Source organism: Cottoperca gobio, unplaced genomic scaffold (assembly GCF_900634415.1).
Source record: "Cottoperca gobio unplaced genomic scaffold, fCotGob3.1 fCotGob3_375arrow_ctg1, whole genome shotgun sequence".
Classification (NCBI taxonomy): Eukaryota; Metazoa; Chordata; class Actinopteri; order Perciformes; family Bovichtidae; genus Cottoperca; species Cottoperca gobio.
In genome coordinates, this window is record NW_021166969.1 from 32,779 (window position 1) to 57,694 (window position 24,916).

A 24,916-nucleotide genomic window follows, 5' to 3' on the forward strand; every position below is an offset into this window, starting at 1 on the left:
TCTCTCTCTCTCCTCCCCCCTATCGCTCTCTCTCTCTCTCTCTCTCTCTCTCTCTCCCCTTCTCTCTCCACCCCTCTCTCATCTCTCTGACCTCCCTTGTGCATGTGTATCTGTCCAGGTGAAAACAGCTGTGAAGGGGTTAATGACGACGGAGAGGGAACGGGTGGGTAACTAACTTTTTCCTCCAGCAGCCAGAGTAACGAGCGCAGGACAGAACCTTTAGCTTTTTAGTTTGAGGCAGCCCGTTTACTGGTGGATTTATAAAACCTCTCTTGTGTTCTCATGCTGCCCAACAGGAAATGACATCATTAGATGTAAATAAACACACAGCGACTCAGAGTTTTGGGCCAACTTATTAAAGAAAGATTGGTTCTACGCTGCGTTGGTCAGTCGTTTCAGGTTTTATCCACATATATGCTGAGATTCACCACTTTTAAGAAACATGACATTTATGCCGCAGTTATTTTCCTCTTCCTCCAATCAAAGCTGCTGAAACCTGCCGCATGTTTTCAAGCCTTGCCGCTGCTAAGTGCTTTTAATAACCAGTGAGGGGTTTGTGGGGGGGGGGGGGGGTATATATATAAAGACTGATTCCCAAACACAAAGATTAATTTTCTAATTGTCATCCTCTAATTTTTGGAACTTCCCTTCATTGTGATGAATTTTGCTACTAACGACATTCAACCTACAACACACATAATAATAATAATAACAATAATTCCCATAATTCAACTCAGATTAACCTAAATGATGTTACACTTGGCATGAATGGAGGCGACAGACAATCAACGTTTGCAAAAGACATTCATAAGAATTTATTAACGAGTTAAAGAAATATTGTTTATAGTTTTCTCATTACTGCTAAACATGTGCACTTTAATGCTGTTTGGTAGCGTTACACTGTCTGTTGTAAAGGTTATCCGGGACACGTCTGGTAGGATTGTGTCCACTGTATATGTCTGTCTCAGTGTTTAAAGTGTTTGCTAACCTTTATGTGACTGCTACCAGGCCAAGTGCTACCTTGCGTTATACCTGGTGAGGAAGGAAACCCCGGTGAGCACGGAGTACCTGGACGACCAGGTACGGTTTAACAGAGAGCCTTTTCTTGTGATGCACTAATGGATGTCTCGTCTCGTCTCTTTGTTTCAGGCTATCACTCTTCATGCTAACTACACAGTTCTTCTTCTATTTGTTATAAACAAAGCAGAAACAAAATAACTTCCTGTGCACCAGAGGAGAAACAAATATAAAAGCTTTTATAAACTAGATTCACTTGTATGTTCAGTAACTAGAGTAAAGAGACATTAATCTTACTTAATAACTCCCATAAAGTGTCGTAATAATGCCATTATAACAGAATGGATGATACTCATATTTGAAGTCCTACCTGTCTGCACCTGCCAGGTTCTAAAGGTCGGCCAGGTTTCCCAGGAGACCCTGGACGTCCAGGGTTTGACGGATCCAAAGGAGAGAGCGGAGACCCCGGTTATGGAGGACAACCTGGACCACAAGGTAAACCTGCGTAGTGTTCTGAGTTGGCTTGTCAAATAAAGTGATTCTGACTTCCTTATATGTGGACTCTTCTCAATCTCCACTCCTCCATGCAGGTTTCCCTGGACCCAGAGGGGATTCTGGACTTCCAGGTTCTCCAGGACAGAGTTTTGACGGAGGCCAGGGGAAGGATGGTGTTCCAGGGCGTTCTGGAGCCAAGGGCCAGCCTGGAGAGGTACTGGGAGCCACACCTGGTGGCCCAGGACAGGACGGTTTACCAGGCATCCCTGGAGACAAGGGCCAGCCCGGGACGCCCGGAGGACCTGGATCACCTGGTGGGTCTGAGACTCGCATTGTTACATTCTTAAAGGGACAGTTCACACCTCTTACCTGTAGTGCTGTTTATCAATCTAGAATGTGTTGGTGTGAGTTGTCGTCCGTAGATGTCGGCCTTCTCTACAATATAATGGAACCAGAACGACAACTCGCACCAAAACAATCTAGATGGATAAAAAGCACATACATAAATAGATTTTGGGGTGAACTGTCCCTTTAAATCAGGTGTTTCTATTATTGCGTCCACCCCATTTATATCAATGAGGCTAATTCAATTACACACCATAAGTCACATCCTCCGAGATGCCAGTTGAATCAAATACGATTATAACCTTCATGATTAGATTATTTTTAGCTCGGTGTACCTAATAAATTGGAAACTCAGTGCAAGTAACCGTGTCCGTATTAGTGCTATATTGTATAATATCTGTAACTGTCTTCTCCGTCAGGTGGTGACGGACGTTACGGCGTTCCTGGACTGAAGGGAGAGCGCGGAGTCGACGGTCTTCCTGGTTTCCCCGGCCTCCCCGGACTACCAAGCGAACCTACTTATGGCATTCCCGGTCGGCCTGGGGGTCCTGGCGCCAGTGGACTGAGCGGATCACCAGGTGAGGGACAAAGATTCAGCAAACCTCCATGTTTCACCAGACTTCTGTTTAATACTGCAGGAATTTAGACTCGAACGTGTTTGTCTAAAAAGAGTTTGTAATTTATAGTAAAAGAAGAAAAGATATATTTAGTTGTGATCTTGGCTGATGTCTTTCACTCCTCATCCCTTCACTTTTACCAGTGTTGGTTCATTCCTCTCTTTTTTCACTTTCACAATCAGACACCACAGTTGCCTGTTTTGTTCCTGTTGTTTATTTAAACTCTGCATCACCCAAAAGAATGTCTTCTTCTCCTGTTTTGTACTTCTCTGTGTCCTGTGTTTCCTCCTTTCTTCCCTCCTTCCTACACACCACCACCATTATCTCCATCCATCCTCTCATCCCTCCATCCTTTTCTTGGTGTTGGGTCATTCGCTATAGGCTGTCAAGGTGAGACACTCCCCCACCCCCTCCCCCCTTCATCCATCCTTTGCTTCCATCCCTCCCTCTTCTTGCTATTCATGCTTTAGACCAAACGCTTAAACTGCAACCTTCCTCACAGCGTTCTACCGGCTCTCCTTTTCTCATCTGTACAGCAGAAAGATGTCCATCGTGTGATTCATGTTTCCCGTCAGTGGGGTGTGATAGTATTCTTCTCAAAACAAATGAAGGAAACGAAAAGTCAAATCTGTTGTATTTAGTTTTTCTGGAATCAAGTGAACCACATTATTACCTGGAAGCCTGCAGAGTTACAGTCGTAGTCCTCATCTGTTAGAGATCCAGTAATGTTGCTTCGTCCTCTACAGCAAATAAAGTGAACGTAAACGCAGCAGACTATAATAAGGTGCTTCTCCAGCGAAATGTATATTTCTGTGCTGAAATGACACTTTATGGAAATGATTGTATCACACCCGACTGAAGGAAAGTTGATTAAACAAAAAGCATCATTTAAAACTCCACTAATGGTCAGATCATTGGCTTAACATGGACGTTTTCGCTGTGACAGATTCAGAAACAGAAAGTTCTGAAGAAATGTGCCTGCTGATGTTTGATGGTATTCTTGCAGCCGGCACTAACCCTCGTAGTTCAAGTACATCTTGAAGCGTAATCTCTACTAGATGTGTTTACTTGTGTGATAAAGTTTTGGGCTCAATTGCTATTTAACACTGTAGAGGCATTTTCTACACTCTTAAAAGAGGACTTTTCATTTCAACTCATCTCTGCTTTGTCCCTGGTGTGTGTGAAGATGTTTCACTGTCGCTGCACGGATGTGTTGAAAACAGGTTCTCTTTTTAAGAATGTAAACCGTAGTCATAGTATGCTGTCCTGTAGGACAAACTTTAGGCGGCTGAACCTCGCTAATTCAGTCTGGAATTGCACTTGATATATTTAAATATAACATTTCAGTATAATTACAGATTTGATCCAGCAATTTCAAATCCCTGCATATGTATCTGAAATTAGCCACAGCGTGGTTGTATTGGTTCAATAACAATCTAAGTGCAATTGCAGCCTAACCAAAGCAAAGATGTGTGTTTACATTGTTGTGTGTGTGTATTCAGAATAGAAATAACAGGTAAAAAGTGCTTTATTTATTATTAACTTAGCTATTGTGTTGAAGGTAAGTTCATTTAGTGTTAAAAAAAGGTAAGTTTTTAGAGTTTTTTCGTTCACTTGTGTCTGAATATATATTTATAGATAGATGAGTTTCTTGCCTATTTTCCATTTATAAAGTAGATTACGACCAGTGTCTGACTAAACTTCTCCCCGTTTCTTTTGCCTGTCTCGCCATCCATTATTTGTCCCGTCACCATCCGTGCACCATCAGGTTTCCCTGGTCGGAAGGGAGAAAGAGGAGACCCGGGGTTCCCAGGGCCTGCTGGGATGAAGGGAACCCCGGGACTGCCCGGCGGCTCTGGATCACCCGGACCCAGGGGACCCCCCGGACCTCCAGGACCTGGAACTAGAGATGGAATCCCGGGGATCCCAGGAAGGAAGGGTAGGCTGGAGCTGCTGATCATCACAGTGGATCTTCCTTACTAACATCTCTTTACAGAAGGGCTGTACAAAAATACATTTGATCATATTCTTATTTTTACAATTCGAAGATATATTCTAATTTAGAATACTTGTTGACAGCCCTACCTTACACTGACAACAACATTTTGATTCTGTGTATTTCCACAGGTGAGCCAGGTTTCCTAGGACTGGTGGGTTTCCCTGGACTACCAGGTCGTCCTGGATCCCCAGGGTTTCCTGGAGGGAAAGGACAGCCTGGAGGGCCTGGAAGAGAAGGACTCCCCGGCGGTCCCGGATACTTCGGACTGAAAGGTAGACTGTGCTGGGCTGCAATCACAGGCATTGTCACAACAGGCCAATACCAGCAAAGAAGAGCAACCGTCAGTCACGCTAACATTCATGTGTTTCTACTTCTGCAGGTGAGAGAGGATACCCCGGGCTCCCCGGCTTGCCCGCTCCTCCTTATCGATCAGAGTTTGTGGAGAGAGGAGAACCCGGATATAACGGAGGCAGCGGCCTTCCTGGCTTCCCCGGACCTAGAGGTAGCCCTACTTCCTGTTTATCTTTCACTATTGACATCTGATTTGCCATGTCTCTCAGTCCTGCATTTCTGTAATTAACGTCTCGGATCTATGATATTCCCTAAACCATATATCTGGGAGAGGAGGGGATGAGCTGATGGGGATTTGTCCTCCATGTTGCACCTGTAACCCCGACTCTGTGTCTGGTTTCAGGGGACAAGGGTCTGTCAGGTCTGCCTGGTCGTCAAGGTCTGCCTGGACTTCCTGGTTACGCTGAGCAGAGTAAAGGACAGCCGGGACAACCTGGGTATCCCGGGCAACCAGGAGGTCCTGGCTACCCCGCACCGAAGGGAGAACCTGGAATCATGGGATTCCCCGGCATGTCTGGACCAAGGGTAAGAAAACACACACACCGACAAACATGCTGCAAGTTCAGCCAGTGAGACTCACTGACGGCTTCTTTCAGGGTGATGATGGTGGACCTGGTTTCCCCGGCAACCCTGGAGAGTTTGGTCGACCCGGTGGCAAAGGTGAGAAATATCAGGCCATGCACACCACAAACCATCCATCACGTGTATTTATGAATACATAACTCCATGTTTTGTTCCTCAGGTGGACCCGGAGAAAGCTTTGGTTATCCTGGAGGTGCAGGATCTAAAGGTCAGCCCGGAGAGCCAGGCTTCCCAGGTAAGACTCACCATGTTTACCTTATCTAAATGTAAATGTACTTCCTCTGTAATGACCAACAGTAGCTCCTTTCAACTGCTTTTAACAAAAGATTGCTAAAAACCCATTTATTGTTTGTCTTCAGGTGGCCGTACCATTGACGGTGCCCCCGGTGATAACGGCTTCCCAGGAAGTCCAGGTTTCCCTGGAACAAAGGGAGGTCCTGGTGAAGGAGGACGGCCTGGAATAATGGGTGAGAGAGAGACCGCTTCTATGACAAGCAGACACCATCAAAAGGGAGTCACATTGAGAGGAAGCCACAGTCAGATAGTAACATATTTGCCTCGTCCCTTCTGCAGGCTCCCCTGGATTCCCCGGGCCGAAGGGCCAGTCCGGCTACCCAGGAAGAAGAGGAGGAGATGGGTCTCCTGGTCTGCCTGCAGGTCCTGGAGGTCCTGGCGCCAATGGTGAGAGAAATATGTTCTTTCTTATAGGGCTGCACCGAATAGTTTGAAGCTTCATTCATTTACATTCAAATTCTAAATGAACATGCCAACGCAGCATTTCTATTTTTATCTTTTTAAGTCCTTTTTACTCCTGCACAGTTGTAGATACATATTATTAGTATTATACTATTAGTAGAATTGTATTCCAGTGGTGGCTGTGTAGGATTGTTTCCACCTCGTGTGATCCAAACATTCGTTCTCCGCACACAAAGGGAGGCACGGCATACTGCACCTGTGTTAACTCACCTTCACTTTGTTCTGTTTCTGCAGGTTTGCCCGGATCCCCTGGTTTGGATGGACTTAATGGACTTGGTGGACCGAAAGGTCTCCCTGGAACTCCAGGCAAGGACCTCATGACACCACAGCTGTTCCTCTAACGCTGTAGGCAGTCTGTTTGAAACAGTGAAGGAGTCTGAATAGAGTTTCCATTTCAAACTGATGGACATACAATGGTCACGATGCTGGCCAAGTTTTTTCTATAGCGACAAAGATGTAGAACATTTACCTGCTCAAACCTATCTGACCCCGTATATATGAAACTATGGGGCAGCACGCTTTGTCTGCACAGTCCACAAGAAGATGAATATATACAAGAGACATAATTACTTACACAAGACTGCTGCAGTTTGCAGATTTTGGACATGAACTGCTGTTGAACGTTTTGTTGTGTTTGTATCCAGGTGGGAATGCAGGAGGTCGCCCAGGTGCCGCTGGTATTCCAGGGTTCAAGGGAGAGCGAGGCGTCTCCTACCCAGGAGGTCCAGGCTACAACGGGCCGAAGGGAGAGAGAGGAGATTCAGGTGCGATAGACTATAGGGGAATTAAAAAATGCTGATTGAGTATAAATTAAATAATATAATCATGACTATTTCGTGTGTGTGTGTCAGGTGGTCCTGGGCACCCAGGGTTCCCTGGTCTGCCCGGACCCCCTGGTCCGACTGTGGGGTCTGATTATCCCGGACCTTTGGGAGACCCCGGCCTCCCTGGACTGGATGGAGAGTATGGTAAATACATTTTCTCAGTCACTTCCCTTGACCTGATATCCTTCCTTTTACTTTCTTCCCTCTCCGTTTCTATCCGGTCCTGTTCTTTCCTTTCCCTTTATTTCCTCTCTTCCTAAACCTCTCCCCTCCTCTGTCCTCCAGGTGTTCAAGGTCCTCCAGGTCCTCCCGGGCCGCCTGGTCCAGGCACAGCCCAGGGAGACAGAGGCGACCCTGGGCTCCCGGGCTTCCCTGGCTCCCCCGGCAGGAAAGGAGAATCAAACATCCCCGGAGGCCCCGGACTCCCCGGCAGCCCCGGCTTCAAAGGTGAAGTAGATAAAGAAAGATATTTTAAGAAATAAAACAAAAGTATTTCTCTGTGTTTAAAGATAAAGTCAAACATGGTATTGTTTGCTTTTCAGGAGGACGAGGTGAGACGGGTTACAGCGGAGGTCCTGGTCTCAAGGGTTACCCCGGTGACTCCGGTTACTATGGAAACAAAGGATCCAAAGGATTACGAGGTAGGAGGTTTTAAATCTTTCCACAGGTAGAAGTGGATTGTGATGGTGCAGGAAATGAAAGCAGTTTACTCCTCCTTCACTTTCACCCTGTATTCACTTTATTTTCACACACACTTCCCTCCTTCTCTTTCTCCATCCCTTCCTCTCCAGGGCGTCAGGGTCGTAAGGGGATCCCTGGAATCGCACCTCGTATGATACCGCAAAACTTTGAGCGACCCTACGGAGAAATGGGTTATCCCGGTACAGGCGGAGGCTCCGGTGGGCACGGAGAAGGCGGTCAGCCTGGAACGCCCGGACGTTCAGGTCAGTAGTGAAACAGTCGATCTAAATCACATGGAAACAATGTGTTTTATATATTGTTTGGTGGTTATATGTCTGTGTGTGAAGCTAGGGCCAAAAGACTTAGCTTAGCTTAGCATAAAGGCTGAAAGCAAGTATAAAAGGCTAGCCTAGCTCTCTAAAGAATCTGCGACGACTACAAGAAAATGAGAGGTGGTATTATTGAGTTTCAGAGGTGCTGGTGAGCGGATTCTGTTGTCTTTGGACACTAGCTAGCTGTTCCCCCCTGTTTCCAGTCTTTATGCTAAGCTAAGCTAACTAGCTGGTGACTGTAGTTTCATATTTAACAGACATATAATGTGGCATTGATCTTAACAGTGTGATGAACAACCAAATGTTTTCCGAAAACATAAATTATACGTTCCCCTATATGAGTAGATATAATATGTTTATAAAGGTTGTAACAAAGTAAAGTACAGTTAACGTGCTTTACAGTGCACAGAGACACAAATATAATAAATATGAAAACGTCTCTCTGGACTTTTGGTCACGCTTGTGTCAAACGCTCTCCCGCTGCAGGTTCTAAGGGTCGTCCCGGTCCTGTGGGTAAACTTGGCAGGACTGGATCTACTGGTTTTCCCGGACCTATCGGTGACGCCGGACCCCCTGGTTTCCCTGGCCCCACTGGAGAACAAGGTCAGACATTGAAATGCTGTATATCACCATTACAAAGAATTAAACCGTCCCCACTAACAGCAATTCCAACATCTGCCCTAATTTCTTCTTGTTTCTTCAGGTACTCCTGGTACAACCGGCCGCCCTGGCTCTCCGGGCGGCGTCGGCCGCAGTTACAGCATCGGCTACACTCTGGTGAAGCACAGCCAGAACGCCCAGGTTCCCATGTGTCCTCAGGGCATGGCCAAGCTGTGGGACGGATACAGTATGCTGTTTGTGGAGGGACAGGAGAAGGCACACAACCAGGACCTCGGTATGGAAACCTTTAATCGTGATCAAGCTAAAACAAAGCTGCTGTTACATCCTGTCTGCCAACACTTCCCACAGTGGAAGCTGGAGGAGATATCCTACACATGTCTAATATACGTATGAGTATACTAAATACTGGAATAGTGACGCTGCTCTGTCTTTTTGTCTTTTAGCTCAAGAGTAAGAACTTTTTATCCTTCGTAGCTGAAATGTGAGGATGTGAAATGAGTGACTTAAAGATGTTTAATATAAATAAATATGATTTTTGTTCCATGTTGTATCAGATAAGAAATGTTTTACTTATATTTTCTTGCCCTTACTTTTACCCATGATGTGAAGACACCAACTCCCATGATCCCACACTACTTCAAGACGCCACCAAAGGCTTTTGTTATTGTTTGGATTTGAATGACATATTGATTTAAACTGATTGGAGTTCACGATCAATAAGTGTCGTCCCTCTCTCTGTCCTTGTGTGTCCAGGTCAGCCCGGGTCGTGCCTCCCCAGGTTCAGCACCATCCCCTTCCTCTACTGCTCCCCCAACGAGGTCTGCTACTACGCCAGCCGCAACGACAAATCCTACTGGCTCTCCACCACTGCGCCCATACCCATGATGCCCGTGGCCGAGGAGCAGATACAACCTTACATCAGCAGGTACTGGCACCCACTTAGCACTGCTTGTATTTTAAATAAAAGTATCATACATGTGCGTGTATTAAATGAAGCTCTCCTGTGTGAACAATCCAGGTGTTCTGTGTGTGAGGCTCCGTCTGTGGCTGTCGCGGTCCACAGTCAGGACATGACCATCCCCACCTGTCCCCCCGGCTGGAGGAGTCTCTGGATAGGATACTCCTTCCTCATGGTAAGACTATAAACAACCATGTTCTCCAAAATTCCCTCTATTTGACAAAGTTAAATAAAGTTCAGCAAACAGGAAGTGATGCATTTAGTTTTCCTGCAGCAGCAGCATCGGTCTGAAGTAAATACTTACCTTTCGTCTTCTCCTGTGCAGCACACAGCAGCCGGCTCTGCGGGCGGCGGTCAGTCCCTGGTGTCTCCCGGCTCCTGCCTGGAGGATTTCCGCGCAACGCCGTTCATCGAGTGCAACGGGGCCAAGGGCTCCTGCCACTACTTCGCCAACAAGTACAGCTTCTGGCTCACCACCGTACAGCCCAGCCAGGAGTTTGTCTATTCGCCAGCACAGGAGACCCTGAAAGGAGGCCAGGAGCGCTCCAGAGTCAGCCGCTGCCAAGTCTGCAGCAAGCTCTTGTAGTAGGAGGAGGAGCGGGAGCGATGGAGGTGATATATAAACACCTCAAAGAAAGAAAGAAAAAGAGGCGTTGATGATGGCGGATGAGATGATTTATAAAGAAATCTATAAAAGAACACATGACTGACTGAAAAGAAGCTTCTCTCCTGCTTCTCTGGTGGTTTCAGAAGCGAGTCGAACAACATCTGCTCAGTTTTCAGAGTGTTTGATCCCTTTTAGGAACGAATGGCTTATTAAAAATGAAAAAAAGAAGCGTTGGAGGGAGGAAATGCAAAGAGAAGGGCTCCAATGTGATGGCTCTTCTCTAGATTATCACTGACAATGGTGCTATTGTTTATGTTCTTCGTGTTTTATTTTGTGTCTGTTTTTCTCGTTCACGCTTCTGGTGAGAATCATTCTCGGCTACCTCGGAGAGCGCCACCCCTTTGGAAAGCACTGCACCGCGTACACATCAGGGCCGGACGTCTGCTTCAGATAAGTCAGTTCAGTCGAGTCAAAGTTGGTCTTAACTTTTGTGAACTGATGTAACTGAAGTAGAATCCCCTGATTCTGGTTCAAACACTCATTTTACGCCATTACATTTTGCTTCTTTGGTATTTTCTGCTTTGACTGCAGTGATTTAATCAAATCTCCGATATTGCAGCTTCCACGTAAGCGTTTTCAGAACTAGACAAGGTTAATTTTAACGTTTTTTAATATTTCAAGCAAGTTACAATTCTCTACAAGTCGGTTGTCATACAGAAACTATTTTAAACCAGTGGAGACCTGGAAGTTAGGAAATCTAAACGTGTAAAATATGACTTCTTGACCCTGGAAATAATAGTTGGTCAAAATGATGGATTTTTATGATGGATTTTAAAAGCAAAGCTGCTCGTGAAGCGAGTGAGTAAAGAGCATTCGGACAAACTTCAGGAGCTTTGGAAAATGCTCAGCGACATTATAATCTATTCATAATTTGCTGTTATTGTGCAAATACGTGCGAAATAACCAGCACAGTCCTTTAATTTGACATTCTTCCTGTTTCCTACACCTATGATTTCTGTACATTTCATACTATGACTCTATGGTGCTACAATACCCTGACAGTTGACTTGAAAGGCAACTTTTAAAATATTAAACTGCATGCAATAATAAAGGAATAAGTAGCTCTTTTTCTCTAAAATGCTCAAACAGAACCTCCGCAGCAGCTGACTGTAGTAATGAATGACCCCATTCATATATATTGCACTGATGTGAACTCACATGGGTCAGAACAACAAGTCAAATCCACCTTCATATGCTTTCATCTTTACGTTGTGACCAAACTAGTGTTTTTTTTTACATCACCCTTCACTCACACTAAATGTGCAACAGGAAACCAAACACTCTGATAGATTGTTTATTATTGCTGTACATAGTGCTTACTGTATTTCCCACCAAAGTATGTTGGAACAAAAGTCTATAAAGTTATTAGGTCTTTGTTTTTTTTTTGTTTTTTTTCCAGTCGATGTGTCTTTGCTCTGTCCTTGGATAAGAAAGAGGATGAAATTGCTTGTTTTCTGTCGATAAATGTAGATTTTGCAGCCATGTTTATGACAGAATTGACTCTTTTTTACATTGGCTTTGGTGTGCGATGTAATTAAAGGTCTCCTCTGGTAACATTATCCTTGGACATTGAAAGCTACTGGGTGACTTGTAACCACTATGACCACTGTGTCTAGCACATAGCTCTGTCTCTCTGCTGGTAGCCCTGATTTTATTACTATGTCACATTTTACTTCTTCTTTTTTTATTTTTCTCTTTTTTTTTGTCAGCCTTTGTGGTTTTGTAATCTAAATTGTAATTATTTTACTTAAATCATGATACTATCCCCTGGTTTTATTTACTGAGATGGGAGGGAATGGGAAGATGTGTACATTAAATATTATGAATAAAAAACAAATGCCTTTAGGATTATGTTTTTATATGGAAAATATATTCGCCACTGATGATTTAACAGACGCAACAACCGTTTTTACTGTCTGTTTGGTCTTTACCCCATTTAAAAAACAAAAACAAGAGCGAACTGTAAGTGCCTGGAGACAGAAAAGAAATGCAGTTTTCCTCAAAGAGGATCCATAACAATAAAGTGGTAATAACCTGTCTGTTACTGTAATGTGTATTTCTGTGCTCACACACTTTGAAATAAAGTCTCCAAACTAACTGAGAATATTTAATGCAGAATGATTATTCATAAAGCAATGAGGTATTTCAGTATTTCCACGGGTGCAGCAGGTGTTGTCTTAATGTAAGAGAATATTACATGTGTTTTGTTGTGCTTAAATCAATGTAAAGATAATGAGATGGATGTGTGCTTGGCAAAATCAAATTATACCAAATTAAAAACATTTACACCGTGTAGCTTGATCCTGATTTGCAGTCCCATTACATGGAACGTGTTGAAAAACATAATTACGTAAAAAGATGGATAATATAATATACTATACTAAGATATTTAAAACAGATGTGTACATATTTGCAGAAAGTCATGCGACATAAGATTTATTTAGTAAAGAGTGGCATGAAATATCATCACATAACCTCGATACCTATTTTTAATCCTATTATCTTCAGGAAAATAACAACAAAAGTAGTTTTATAATTATAATTAGAAGATACTATACATTATAATGTCGACTCTTCAATCACATTTATGGGATAGTGAGTCAAAGTATGAATTTTCTCAATAATAATTGCGATATACTAAGTCATTTATTTATTTTTATAATAAAATACATATGAATTTTAAGATTTAAGATTTTTAATTGTTAAGTATATATCGTGAAATGTTCCAAAATCCCAGGTAGTGCACAATATAAATATAGAAAAACATATAAAAAGTTAAATAAACAAAGATATCAGTGAAATATAGCAGAATGAGATAAATATACAAAATAATAAACATATTCAAAATACTTAACATGTTTAAAAGTGATAGTAAAACGTGAAGCAAACAGTGGAATAAACATGTACGTTAACTCCTGCACTCCTGTCTTGATTTGGATAAGGAAACAAAACTCTTTAATAGTTTTATTTTTTAACTACTGGGTGTTTTCAGAACTGCTGTAATGACACCTCCGGGACAGCAGGGGGCGACAAACGGCTTCAAACAGAAGAAGCCTAGCATCACAACAACACTGCTAGTAACGTTAGCTCAAAGAAGAGCGAAGTGTATTTTTTTCTGCTTATTGGGAACTTATTAACAGGTGAGTCTTTCAACTGACAGTCAACAAAGAGTCTAACGTACTTGTTTAGTTCATGTGCATGTTTCTACAATTGTTAAATTACATATTAATCGGTCTCAGCTGTGCGTAAACCGTTAGCTTGCAAGCTAGCATTAGCTCCGCTAGCTTCCTTACGTTAGCCATCATTCTTATCACCTGCTAACGTTTTATTTTTAGTATATTATATGAAGTTTCTGCGTGGAAAGAGTCAGATATCTTATAGATATTATTGTGTTATAGTGATTAAATGTTGCTGCCATCGTCATCACTGCAAGCTAGTTGATGCTACAGTTAGCTGACTATTACACACTTACAATATATAACGTTAGCTACAACCACATTGGCTAAAAGTGGTTTATTGAGATGGTTTTGTAATTTAAAGGACATTTTATGGCGTTGCTTGCGAGGTTTATACGTTTATACGTAATGTTTGATGTGAATAATGACATATACTCGTATGCTCAGGAGAAAAGGTAACTAATGTACAGAGAAATAATCCCTGTAGCCGCACAAGGGCACAAATAAGTACCGATGAATAGAACAAATAAATAAAAGAATGATAAGGTATACCTCTTCAAACTAAAACACGAATAGAAGTACACATAGAAACCATACACGAGCATTTAAAGACAACATTACTACGTTGTGTTGGTCTCTATTAATACAAAATATAATGTAATAACCAATATAACAAATTAAGTATAACACTTTACCAATATTATCATAACACTGTCATTACTGTGTCTTTAAAAACTGACATTATACAAATTTGAGGTTTACAGCACAAATTGTGACTGATATCAAATGCATTGTGGGTAACTGGTGGAAATTGTAGCAGGTTACACTAAATAAAATACATGCTTACATTTGAGAAGGGCTAATAATCACCAGCATTGGGATTATTTCTGACACTGAAACATATGTCCTGTTTTTGGTCCTCAATGCAGGTACGCTGGAATTTTCTGATACCCACTCGGACATGTCATATGTCTTCATCAACGACTCGTCGCAGACCAACGTGCCTCTCCTGCAGGCCTGCATTGATGGAGACCTGCCTTTCGCCAAGAGGCTCCTGGAGACGGGATGCGACCCCAACATCCGTGACAACCGGGGACGCACCGGCCTGCACCTAGCCGCCGCCCGGGGGAACGTGGACATATGCCGCCTCCTGCACAAGTTCGGGGCAGATCTGCTGGCGACTGACTATCAAGGAAATACAGCGCTGCATCTGTGTGGTCATGTGGACACCATCCAGTTCCTGGTCTCCAACGGGCTGAAGATCGATATCTGGTAAGAAATGTAATGCTAAACTGCATCTCTAACCTCTTCAATTTTACACTTGGAACTTTTTCCCAGTTGAGTCGGGGAAAAGCTGTATTTGGATCTTTGGTTAAGCTCCACCTGAAACTCTTGTGCATAGTTTAATGCGGTGCTACACAGTTTATAGTTTGGTTTGTGCGGTCCATGCGATGAATGGATGTAAATGAATTTGCAATTTCAGTGGTCGTCTTCCGACAGACTGACTCACTTCTCCATCTATCAGGTTATTGTTGACGCACAAACTGGTTCTTCAGAAAGCCAATCAGAACGGCTGCTGGATACGTTATTATACGGGACTACTGGAATCCTGCTATAGAAGCATTCCAAGCTAAGAAGAAACACCACACTGAGTGAGTTAACATGCACATGAGTATTCTGCTTTTTGCTCATGTAAACACCTTGACCTAGTTTCAGAACCCTGGATACGCCCTTATCCTGAGGTTACGCAGTCGCTGAGATGTTCAGGAGTCAAGAAACGTCAGAGACCTGGATACTGTTATGATCATGTGTACAGGGATACGAATAACCATCACAACCTGAATACTATTCTGAAGATCAAAACTGACGGCGGATCCTCAAATGGTTCTTTGAAAAGCAAAGAAAACAGAAGAAGTTGTAGTTTAATGAGTCATAGAATATATTGCAGCTGTGCCCAAAAGGGTCGATTGCGTGTGTAGTGCGCACCGTTACCATAAACAGACACACAGGAAAGCACAGATGGCTTGAATAACACTCTGCGTGTCTTTACTTTCTTTGTCATGCCTTGACGTTTCCAAACACTCGTACTCTGCACCAGGCTGTTGTGCAGCCACTTCCTGTCATGCACATTCGTTCATTCATTCGTGGTTGTGGTTAGGGTTGTGTGTGGCCGCTGAGATGAGAAAGTGGTTTCCTCCACACAGTTCCTGTGACTCTTCGATCTAACGTATTGTGTCTGTCGGTTGTTCTTCATGATAGTTATCTCTTGTATTTTGTACGGTGTCCTTGGGTGTCTTGAAAGGCGCCTCCAAGTAAAATGTATTATTATTATTATTATTATTATTATTATTATTATTATTATTATTATTATTATTATAGTAACCACAATGGCTCGACCCCTCTGGTGCTGGCGAAGAGACGCGGCGTCAACAAGGACGCCATTCGTCTGCTGGAAGGACTGGAGGAGCAGGAGGTGAAGGGATTCAACAGAGGACCCAACTCCAAATTGGAGACGATGCAAATGGCCGATAGTGAGAGGTGAGTGTGTGTGTGGCGAGTGTGTGTGGTGAGCGTGTGTGTGGTGTGTGTGTGTGGTGAGTGTGTGTGTGACGAGTGTGTGTGTGGTGAGTGTGTGTGTGGTGTGTGTGTGTGGTGAGTGTGTGTGTGTGACGAGTGTGTGTGTGGTGAGTGTGTGTGTGACGAGTGTGTGTGTGGTGAGTGTGTGTGTGGTGTGTGGTGAGTTATTATTCCTACAAGTTATAGAAACTAACGGGGAGGTAAATGAATCTGTGCAGATGTTTAGTTTCTTCATGCAGCCACATGAGACAGAAGAATGTCGACGTGGTGAAAGTTTGAAATGTGAATATTAAATAAGGAAATAAAAAGAATACAATTGAATAGAAATACAAATGTAATTCCTCTTCTCAGAGAAGCAGCGACAGGAGTTCACTTTACCCTGCAGCTGGTTCTCTGTGAAGAGTCACAGCAGAGGGAAGTTTCTGCTGTATCCTGTAACAGTGAGCTCCTCCGTCCCTCACAGTGCGATGGAGAGCCACTCTTTACTCAACCCAAACCTGCAGAGCAGCGAGGGGGTCCTGTCCAGCTTCAGGACCACCTGGCAGGAGTTTGTGGAGGATCTGGGCTTCTGGAGGGTCCTGCTGCTGCTGGTGGTCATCGCCCTGCTCTCCCTTGGCATCGCGTACTACGTCAGTGGAGTCCTGCCTTTCTCCACCAGCCAGCTGGACCTGGTGCATTGAGGGGGGGGGGGGAGGTGTAGTGAAAAGCATGGGAGAGGGAGGTAATGAAATACCTTCAGCCGTGTTCACACCGGATGCTTGTTGGTTCTCTCAGCAGTGAAGCATCATATTGTATTGTTAGCGTTTCTAAAAAGCAGTGATCCAAAAAATGTAAACTCACTGGCTCAACGAAGAAAGGTATTGTAAGAGGTGGTTAACAGGAAGTGTCTCATACTAAGAGCATGTGTTGGTCTTGTTTGAATATCGTGTAATAAATCCCCTTTAAAACCAGATCAGTTAAAGCTGCTTCTGAAATAGTGTGAAAAGATGAAGCGCTTGTTTTGTTTCCTGTGTAACTTTCCTTCGTACTGTGTGCTCTGTTACAAGCTGTATATTGCCATTGTTTTGTATTTTTTTCTTATTTGTGTGATCTTTTCAACTGTTATTTATCAAATGTCTTCTGTATTAATTTCCCTGCATACTGTATGTTTAGTTAAAATCCTGATTCCTTGCTTTCTTTCCACATTTAATCCTTTTTGTTTGCCTTTTCACAACGGCTCAGTGAGACTTCCCCGCCCAAAGCATTGAAATCTACCGTGTTGTTGTAAGAATCATATATAGGCACAATGCTCATAACCTGTAGGCTTATGGCAGCAGATTAATAACGTTTCATCGTATATTCATTTCATCTTAATGTCCTTGTAAACCCTGTTGATTTTCTGTGCACAATAACACATTTGAAGTAAATCTGAATTTAACGTGGACAAAGAATAAAATCCTGTGTATGTCTGATTCTAACCAACGAGACGACCCATAGTGTCAGATTTCTGATTTCTTTACCTCCTATTAATATTCTTTATCTTAGTTTTATTTGGGAAGTAATCATCCTCTAAGTTTTGGAACTACAGTTCCTATAATGCTTTGGGAATGGAAACAGAAAGTATAATATTCCCATTTTTTTGTAAGAATGTGGGAAATTTACACCATTAAAAGTATGCCGAATTATCTATTAGCAGTTCCTGTTGGTGGTGTACGGATGTACAGACAACTATCACTGGTTTACTTTGATACTGAAGGAAATACTTTAAAACGTGATGATTCTCAGGCCGGGTCTGGTGTTACTGAGAGCGTCTTTTTTCGGACGTTTATTCGCGTCGGAGATCAACTGACTGAATTGTCTTTGATTTGTCATACGACCCGGGACATGTTAACCTTTTGAAATTCATTGAAATTATGACCAAGAATGTTTTCTTCAGGCTGCTGTTGTAACTGCTGCAGCCAAAGGAAGGCCTGTCCAATAATAAGGGTATTTTACCCTGTAACGTGTTACTCACATTCTGCATTGACTCAACAGAGTGCCAACAGAAGACATTTGATAAATAACAGTCGCACTCTGTTGACATTAAGCCGCATTTATCGTTGGCCAGGCTTTGGCTTTGTGAAAAGGCAAACAAAAAGGGTTAAAGGTGGAAAGAAAGCAAGGAATCAGGATTTTAACTAAACATACAGTATGCAGGGAAATTAATACAGAAGACATTTGATAAATAACAGTCGCACTCTGTTGACTTTGGCCCGCAGAGTGCGGCCTGCGCGGGCCCACAGAGAGCGGCCTGCGCGGGCCGGCCCGCAGAGGTGGAAGAAACATATTCTAAAATATGTTTAGAACTACAAATTAACTTTCTTCTTTTGATTCTTCTTTTTTAATTTGGCCAATTTTGCCATCACAAAGTTTGGCGTAAAATCCAGCCAGAAATCCCCAGCCTTTGAATTGAGGGTTTAATTCCTGCTCCTCTCTGTATTTCTGAGTATATAGTTTAGACATGGTGAGCTAGCTAGATGTTTATCTTGTCGCAAGACACACATTTATTAAGTAGACTTTCTGCATGATTTTTTTGCATGCACTTTTAGTTTAACCTATTATGTTTGTTTAAAATGACATCTGTGTGATAGGATTCTCTGTGTCAACAAACTGTCATGGTTACCCAAACTTGTTTGACAGGAGTCACACTCATCAAATCTACTGCTAACTGCTCGCACCTGTTCCTTCTCTGAGGAGCTCACTAAAGCTCACTTGTTTTGGATGGTTTTTTTTTTATGCACTTTTAGTGCTGTTTACTGTTAAGACACCAGCTGTTCAGAAGCTCAGAGAGAGAGAGCAAATAAATACAAACATTTCAGGAGGGAAACATGTATATTTATTATCAGCTTTACTTTACAGATGTATTAAATATAATTCATCGTGACGGATGTACCGGCAAACAATCACATTTAAGTTACATTCACATAATAAAAATATTCAGTCTGTTCAGCACACACTCATTTAAAAACACTCATTTTCATAAAGAACAAAAGTCTTCCCTCCGGGCCAGAGGTGAAGTTCAGATCAAAACTCAATCATCTGTTCCCCTCTTATACTCGAGGATGAGGCTCAACTTGTTGCTGTTAGAGGGTGTCTCCACATCTGATCCGCCACAAGGTGACCCATTCAATCGGTAGGATCTGGCCCCCCAGCCACAGAAAAAGAATATTAATGCGATGGAAATCCCGCCAGCTGCTATTCCAACATTGGTCCAATCTCCCATCTCTGAGGGGGTCTGTGAAGAGGGGGGCTAGAGAGAAATAATGTAGTTAAATTCAGACACTGATATGTCTACATGATATTAGGAGTTTACATGCAGGTCTATAATGTGTTTGAGTGTGGAGCTGCTTACATGCGGGGGGGTGGAGAGGATCTGGTCTGGGGGTCTCTCGATGATCAGCCTCACAGCAGCAGGATTTCCCCGCTGCTTCCTTCCATCTTTCTCTTGGGTGTAACACCAGTAAACGGCTTGGTCCTCCGGCTGAGCCCGCGCCAAAGTCAGCGAGATGTCTCCACTCAAGTACCGCTCAGGTGATATGGACACGTTCCCCTTAAAGCCCGCGCCATACCTGATCCCCCCGGAGGAAGGGTCCCACTCGATCACAAGCGCTCCGTCTTTTTCCCATCTTATAAGCTGGGCAGGTCTCCGTGCAGTCAATGAATGACAGGGAAGAGTGGCTTGTCCTCCCTCGGGCACAGACTTGTAGGATACAACCACCTCCAGCTGGGTCAAAGTCACAACTGAGCCGCCGCAGAAGAACTCAAACAATCCGTTGTCGTTATAGTTCAACTGGGTTAAGACGAGAGAACACGTTGAATGGTGTTTAATTCGGCCCTCGTAACCTGGTTGCGCCATCCAGGTCCCGTTAACAAGCTTTGCCACAGGCACAGTGATATCGCCAGTCATAAGTTTGGATTCTGTGACACCGGTGCAGTTTTTACTCGCAGTCAGTTTGACAGAGTCTCCTAATGTAGTGGATATCCCCGAATCACACTTTACAGCGATGGTGATGATGAGGAGGAGGAGAAGCGCGCAGACCCGGAGCTGTGCCATGATGCGTCCTGAGTGAGGAGAAATGGGAACGTGAAGAGCTGAGCCTGAGGTGTGACGCCCACAGCTGCACTACTGACACAACTTTCCAACTCTCCTCCGCCGCTTAGTGATATAGTGCGACAATAAGTGGACATACCAGGGGTCACTAACTGGCGGACCGTGGTCCGAGTCCGGACCCAGACGCCAACCTATCCGAACCGGACCTATAATCAATAAATTATTGAGGGATTTTCAGTGTTGACGGGTGTTTGTTTTTTAACCGGCGCAGCTTTTCTCGTTTTGCCGGCACCGGTTTAGCGTTCAGGAAACTCTCCGACCAATTACATGCGAGTTAAGCCATCCCACGTGATGCTACTCAGCCAATCAAATGTGTGTATTGCAGGCAGAAAACATAATGACTCTGAATACAGACAGACGAGAGGCGGGAAGACGAGTGAGCATACAGAGAGACAAGACCCACTTCCTGAGAAACTCTTGGAAACACTTTGGCCCACAGAGTGCGGCCTGTGTGGTCCCACAGAGTGCGGCCCGTGTGGGCCCACAGAGTGCGGCCCGTGCGGGCCCACAGAGTGCGGCCCGTGCGGGCCCACAGAGTGCGGCCCGTGCGGGCCCACAGAGTGCGGCCCGTGCGGGCCCACAGAGTGCGGCCCGTGCGGGCCCACAGAGTGCGGCCCGTGCGGGCCCACAGAAACTCCATTAATGGAAAGCTGTGATGGAGACTCAAGGTATAAATCTGTGTCCCAATTAAAGAACACGGAAACAGACTTTATTTCTGTAACAATGATACAAAGTATATTAATATAACAAACAATTACAGTTTAACTTACATTTAGTAAATACTCATTAGTACAATTCTAAAAAATAAAGTATTTACGCACAGCAATAAACAAAGTTAGTATCTTACTTTAGAAAAGGTGAAATAAAAGAGCAGAATGAAGCAAACTAAACTAATGAACCTGCCGAGCGATGTGTGTGTAGAGTCCTGAAACTAAAATGTGAGGTGAACACAGAGTGGAGATACTGAAGAGCAATATTTAACCACATTACCTTTTCATTCAAATTAAATTAACAACACAGGAAAAAGGAAAGAAGCATTTATTTTAAGTTACATGAAGAACTAAGTTAAGGCAAGTTTGTAGCAATAAATGTAGAGCTATAGAAACACAACGTTATAAAAGCTTTGCACAAACACAGACTGCAGGGGGGGGGAAGAGGAGAGTCACTGTCCATGAGCTTCACCACTTCTGAATGTTGTCCACCACCAGATCTAGGTGAGGCTCTGGAGCAGTGGGACTTCACACACCAGCCAAGCAGAAAAAATAAAGGGGCCACGATCAAAAACACAACAACTGATGTTATGAAGACGATTGTCAGAGTTCCCATTTGTTCCTCTTCAGCGGCGCTCTGCAAAAGGAGGAGGTGAAAGAAGTTACACTTCCAGTGTGTCCACCACATGTGTGCACGGCAGCCTGGATTACAGGAGTGCTGACTTAATGAAATGTATCACGTGTTGTAAGATATATTAGTATTTCATGTCCCTTGGGGTCCCTGTAATTTCCATCACACCATGCAAAATGTGGATTTGAGTTGTTAAACGGTGAACGTGGTGGACCACAGCCAGAGTCATGTGGTCCACCATGAAAGCACATGGCTGCAGCACAAAGACAGCACCATGAAGGGAACGGATATAAGAGAACATCAAGCTCATATATCCTTTAAATGTAGAACTAATAAGAAAAACAACATTTGGTATTGTCTGTTTCGTGTTTATTTAATGCTCGCTCTAAAGAAGACGTTAGCATGCTAACATGTCAGGAGACTTTCTTTAAAATGTGACTAAATGTGAGTGTTATGGCTCATATCAGGATGTTAAATTAAATGTTAGTGGGGTAGCTGTTCAAACATGTATCTGCAATTACACCGACAAAGAACCACCAGAGAGCAGAATCAAGATCTTTGTTTTGTGCAATAGAAGGTGCAACATTTGCAACTTGCTTGTAAGTTTCAGCACTTTTCAAAATTGTGTTTTTTGTGTGTTCGGGACAATAAAACTGAACATTGTTTTAAAATATGTTTTTGTAACTTGTCATTTCCGTCACATATTTTAAGCAGACATGCCTAACAAATTGACATTCGTACAAAATTGTGCCACTATCAGGAAGTTTTAATACACAGGATGTAGAAATATAAACTAAATATATTTCATTTTTTCTAAAAAAGTTCCAGAACAAAATGGGCCGTAGGATCACCCAACGGTGCTTTGATGCTGTGGTACCTACCGCTGGCGGCGGGCGGGGGCTCGTCTGATCCGGGTCTCTCTCTGTCCACTTCAGCCTCACAGCACCAGGGTCTCCCCACTTCTCTCGCAGGCCGTTTCTGTGCACGGAGCAAAAGTAATCCCCCCGGTCCCCCTGCAGAACCTGATCGAAAACCAGCGACCGGTCAACGTGTTTGCTGCCAGCCTGGGAAAGAGACATTCTACTCTTAAATCCTGGCCCATGTTTGACCTCTCCGGAGGACAGGTTCAGCTCCAGCACCATCTCTTTGTCTTTGGTCCACCGCAGTACAGAGTCATCGTGTTTATCAGGGTAGTAGCACTTCAGTGTGGCCGGTTCCCCCTCTGAGACTGATGCTTCAACACCTATAAGAACATCCAGCTGGATGCGACGCTCACGGCTGCCACATTTCAACAGAAACAGTCCGGTGTCCGTGTAAACTGTGCGCGTGAAGGCAAATGAAGCGCTCTGGTTGACCCTGTCTGTGTAGTCCTCGGTCGGTTTCCAAACACCGTGCTCACGAGCAGCCACCAGCCGGGTTCTGTACGGCTCTTCCCGGGAAAGTTCTGCACCATTGGGACAGTTCTCAGTCTCTGGAAACACAGCCGAGTCTCCTAAAATCACGTGCACACATTCTCCAAAATCACAAATGGCAATATATATAAAGAGAGTGACTAGAAAGACCTGTTGGAGCCGTGACATCCTGAGTTTACTGAACAACGCCTCTGCACTCAGAGATGTGTTGTGCCTGGTTCACTGCCCTCTGTCATGTTTGTGCAGAGGCCCCGCCCACATTCAGAGCACGTAAGCACGCTGAGTGACGTCATCTGCGCTCTCCTTTGTCTCTGGCTGCAGGTTACGGTTTGCTCACGCGTGTGTGCGTGAGCACATCTTAACGTACAGCCAGAGACAGAGCGGAGGAAAGAGAGGGGAGAACTAAAAACAAATCCTCTGCTAAATGTTTTACTTTAAAATGACACAATATAATTATTTATTACTTGTTAATCATGTTAAATGTCAGCTAAAAATTGTCTGCAAGCCATATCGCGTTATCGGAAGAGCCATATATGGCTCGCGAGCCATAGGTTCCCGACCCCTGGAATAGACTCTGGGGAATAATTTATTACATATTTGTGGAAAAAATCTATCAAAATGAAATGTATATTGTGATGATGTTTAGGCCAGCAGAGAAGGCCTTGCTGGCCCTGACGGCCCGCCACTGCAGATATGTATTTCCCCGTGGTTGTGCCATGTGCCACCGGGGGGCCAGTTATGACAGACATGATATTTTCTCGCGGGCCGGATATAATTGCCTTGAGTTTGACCCCCGTGCAGTAAACACTGAAACGTGCACATACATGAGATAAATAACGTAAGCGTTTAGTTTGTTTAATAAAAGAGCACCTGTTCAATTAAACACTGATATCGCTATTAGTACTCGGAGATGTGTTATTCTTAAAAAAATGCACGCATAAAGTTGCATTCAAATCTATTAAATATATGGCTCTCAATGAAATACATAAAAAAATATTTGGCTTTTATGGCTCTCCCAGCCAGAAAGGTTCCCGACCCCTGAGTTCATTCAGCCATTCTCAGGCTGCGTCTGTGTCCTGTGAGAGTTGTATCACAATCCACTCTGTATTTATACTCTCTCTGGGGGCGTGACATATGCAAAGCGGAAAGGTAAGCGGAACGGTAAGCTCTGTGATTGGCCCTTTACTCATGCCTAAACACATAAGGGGCGGGAACATATATAAAGGGGAGGACAGCGGGATAGAAGGAAACCGGAGGCCGCTTTGATTGGCTGCGACATCCTCGTCCTCCCACCTTGATGAAGACGGCACAAATGCCAGGCCAGCTCGACAGTCAGAGAGAGAGCAAATAAATACAAACATTTCAGGAGGGAAACCATGTATATTTATTACAGTCTTGTAGTGGGACGGGAATGTGGCTGCGTCTCCCTCAGTCACTGATGCTTCGGAGGATGCGACAACATTAAGATGGATGAGCTTGGTCACGTCCCCGCACGTTAACTCGTACAGTCCGTCGTCATTGCGGTTTGTCTTGTTCAAGCTGACGGACTCGTTTGGACTCATCCTGTCTTCGTACCCTCTCTCCGGCTTCCAAACATCCTCCCAAACAGCCACCTTCTGCTGATAGCTGCCATGGTCCAGCACCAGTGTGGCTCCTTTTACCTTGCAATGCTCAGTTGCTGGAAACTTAACTTGGTCACCCAGAATTGTATCCAGAGCTATTCCATAAGTCAGGTTGGCAATAAACAAGAGATAGAGCAATGTGAGTGTTTCCATTCTCAGGCTGCGTCTGTGTCCTGTGAGAGTTGTATCACAATCCATAAAGGGGCGGGAACATATATAAAGGGGAGGACAGCGGGATAGAAGGAAACCGGAGGCCGCTTTGATTGGCTGCGACATCCTCGTCCTCCCACCTTGACGAAGACGGCACAAATGCCAGACCAGCTCGACAGTCGCATGCCTCGTACTTTTGTCTTATTTATTTGGCAGGAGTCCAAAACCTTTGAAGGAATGACTCATCAAATCTACTGCTAACTG

At 43.9% G+C, this 24,916-nt stretch overlaps 4 protein-coding genes across 4 annotated transcripts in view; 2 read left to right on the forward strand and 2 right to left on the reverse strand.

Moving 5' to 3' along the window:
* LOC115005821 (collagen alpha-6(IV) chain-like) overlaps positions 1–12,538 on the forward strand; it is a 25,384-nt gene extending 12,846 nt beyond the window's left edge. Inside the window, exons 5-29 of the mRNA XM_029427785.1 lie at positions 119–163; positions 1,009–1,080; positions 1,405–1,512; positions 1,608–1,826; positions 2,277–2,435; positions 2,856–2,864; positions 4,243–4,413; positions 4,602–4,745; positions 4,853–4,975; positions 5,168–5,349; positions 5,421–5,484; positions 5,567–5,641; positions 5,766–5,873; positions 5,980–6,087; positions 6,397–6,468; positions 6,807–6,926; positions 7,014–7,130; positions 7,272–7,433; positions 7,529–7,627; positions 7,778–7,930; positions 8,486–8,602; positions 8,703–8,894; positions 9,374–9,545; positions 9,639–9,753; positions 9,904–12,538. Of these exons, the coding sequence (XP_029283645.1) occupies positions 119–163; positions 1,009–1,080; positions 1,405–1,512; positions 1,608–1,826; positions 2,277–2,435; positions 2,856–2,864; positions 4,243–4,413; positions 4,602–4,745; positions 4,853–4,975; positions 5,168–5,349; positions 5,421–5,484; positions 5,567–5,641; positions 5,766–5,873; positions 5,980–6,087; positions 6,397–6,468; positions 6,807–6,926; positions 7,014–7,130; positions 7,272–7,433; positions 7,529–7,627; positions 7,778–7,930; positions 8,486–8,602; positions 8,703–8,894; positions 9,374–9,545; positions 9,639–9,753; positions 9,904–10,164 (3,167 nt within the window). The 3' untranslated portion in view covers positions 10,165–12,538. The remainder of the gene's footprint in view (positions 1–118; positions 164–1,008; positions 1,081–1,404; positions 1,513–1,607; positions 1,827–2,276; positions 2,436–2,855; positions 2,865–4,242; positions 4,414–4,601; positions 4,746–4,852; positions 4,976–5,167; positions 5,350–5,420; positions 5,485–5,566; positions 5,642–5,765; positions 5,874–5,979; positions 6,088–6,396; positions 6,469–6,806; positions 6,927–7,013; positions 7,131–7,271; positions 7,434–7,528; positions 7,628–7,777; positions 7,931–8,485; positions 8,603–8,702; positions 8,895–9,373; positions 9,546–9,638; positions 9,754–9,903) is intronic.
* Positions 12,539–13,252: 714 nt separating this feature from the next.
* On the forward strand, positions 13,253–17,467 carry LOC115005827 (ankyrin repeat domain-containing protein 46). The gene is made up of 4 exons (XM_029427792.1): positions 13,253–13,385; positions 14,351–14,693; positions 15,801–15,959; positions 16,462–17,467. Exons 2-4 carry the CDS (start codon positions 14,383–14,385, stop codon positions 16,676–16,678), a joined length of 687 nt encoding a protein of 228 aa, XP_029283652.1. The 5' UTR covers positions 13,253–13,385; positions 14,351–14,382; the 3' UTR covers positions 16,679–17,467.
* A 1,362-nt stretch (positions 17,468–18,829) lies between these two features.
* LOC115005823 (uncharacterized) lies at positions 18,830–20,456 on the reverse strand. The gene is made up of 2 exons (XM_029427787.1): positions 19,369–20,456; positions 18,830–19,266 (listed from the first exon to the last, which is right to left on the reverse strand). The coding sequence occupies exons 1-2, from the start codon at positions 20,068–20,070 to the stop codon at positions 19,048–19,050; spliced, it is 921 nt and encodes a 306-aa protein (XP_029283647.1). The 5' UTR covers positions 20,071–20,456; the 3' UTR covers positions 18,830–19,047.
* A 342-nt stretch (positions 20,457–20,798) lies between these two features.
* LOC115005822 (uncharacterized) lies at positions 20,799–23,138 on the reverse strand. Its single transcript, XM_029427786.1, has 2 exons — positions 22,350–23,138; positions 20,799–21,474 (listed from the first exon to the last, which is right to left on the reverse strand). Exons 1-2 carry the CDS (start codon positions 23,046–23,048, stop codon positions 21,193–21,195), a joined length of 981 nt encoding a protein of 326 aa, XP_029283646.1. The 5' UTR covers positions 23,049–23,138; the 3' UTR covers positions 20,799–21,192.
* Between the last annotated feature and the right edge of the window lie 1,778 nt (positions 23,139–24,916).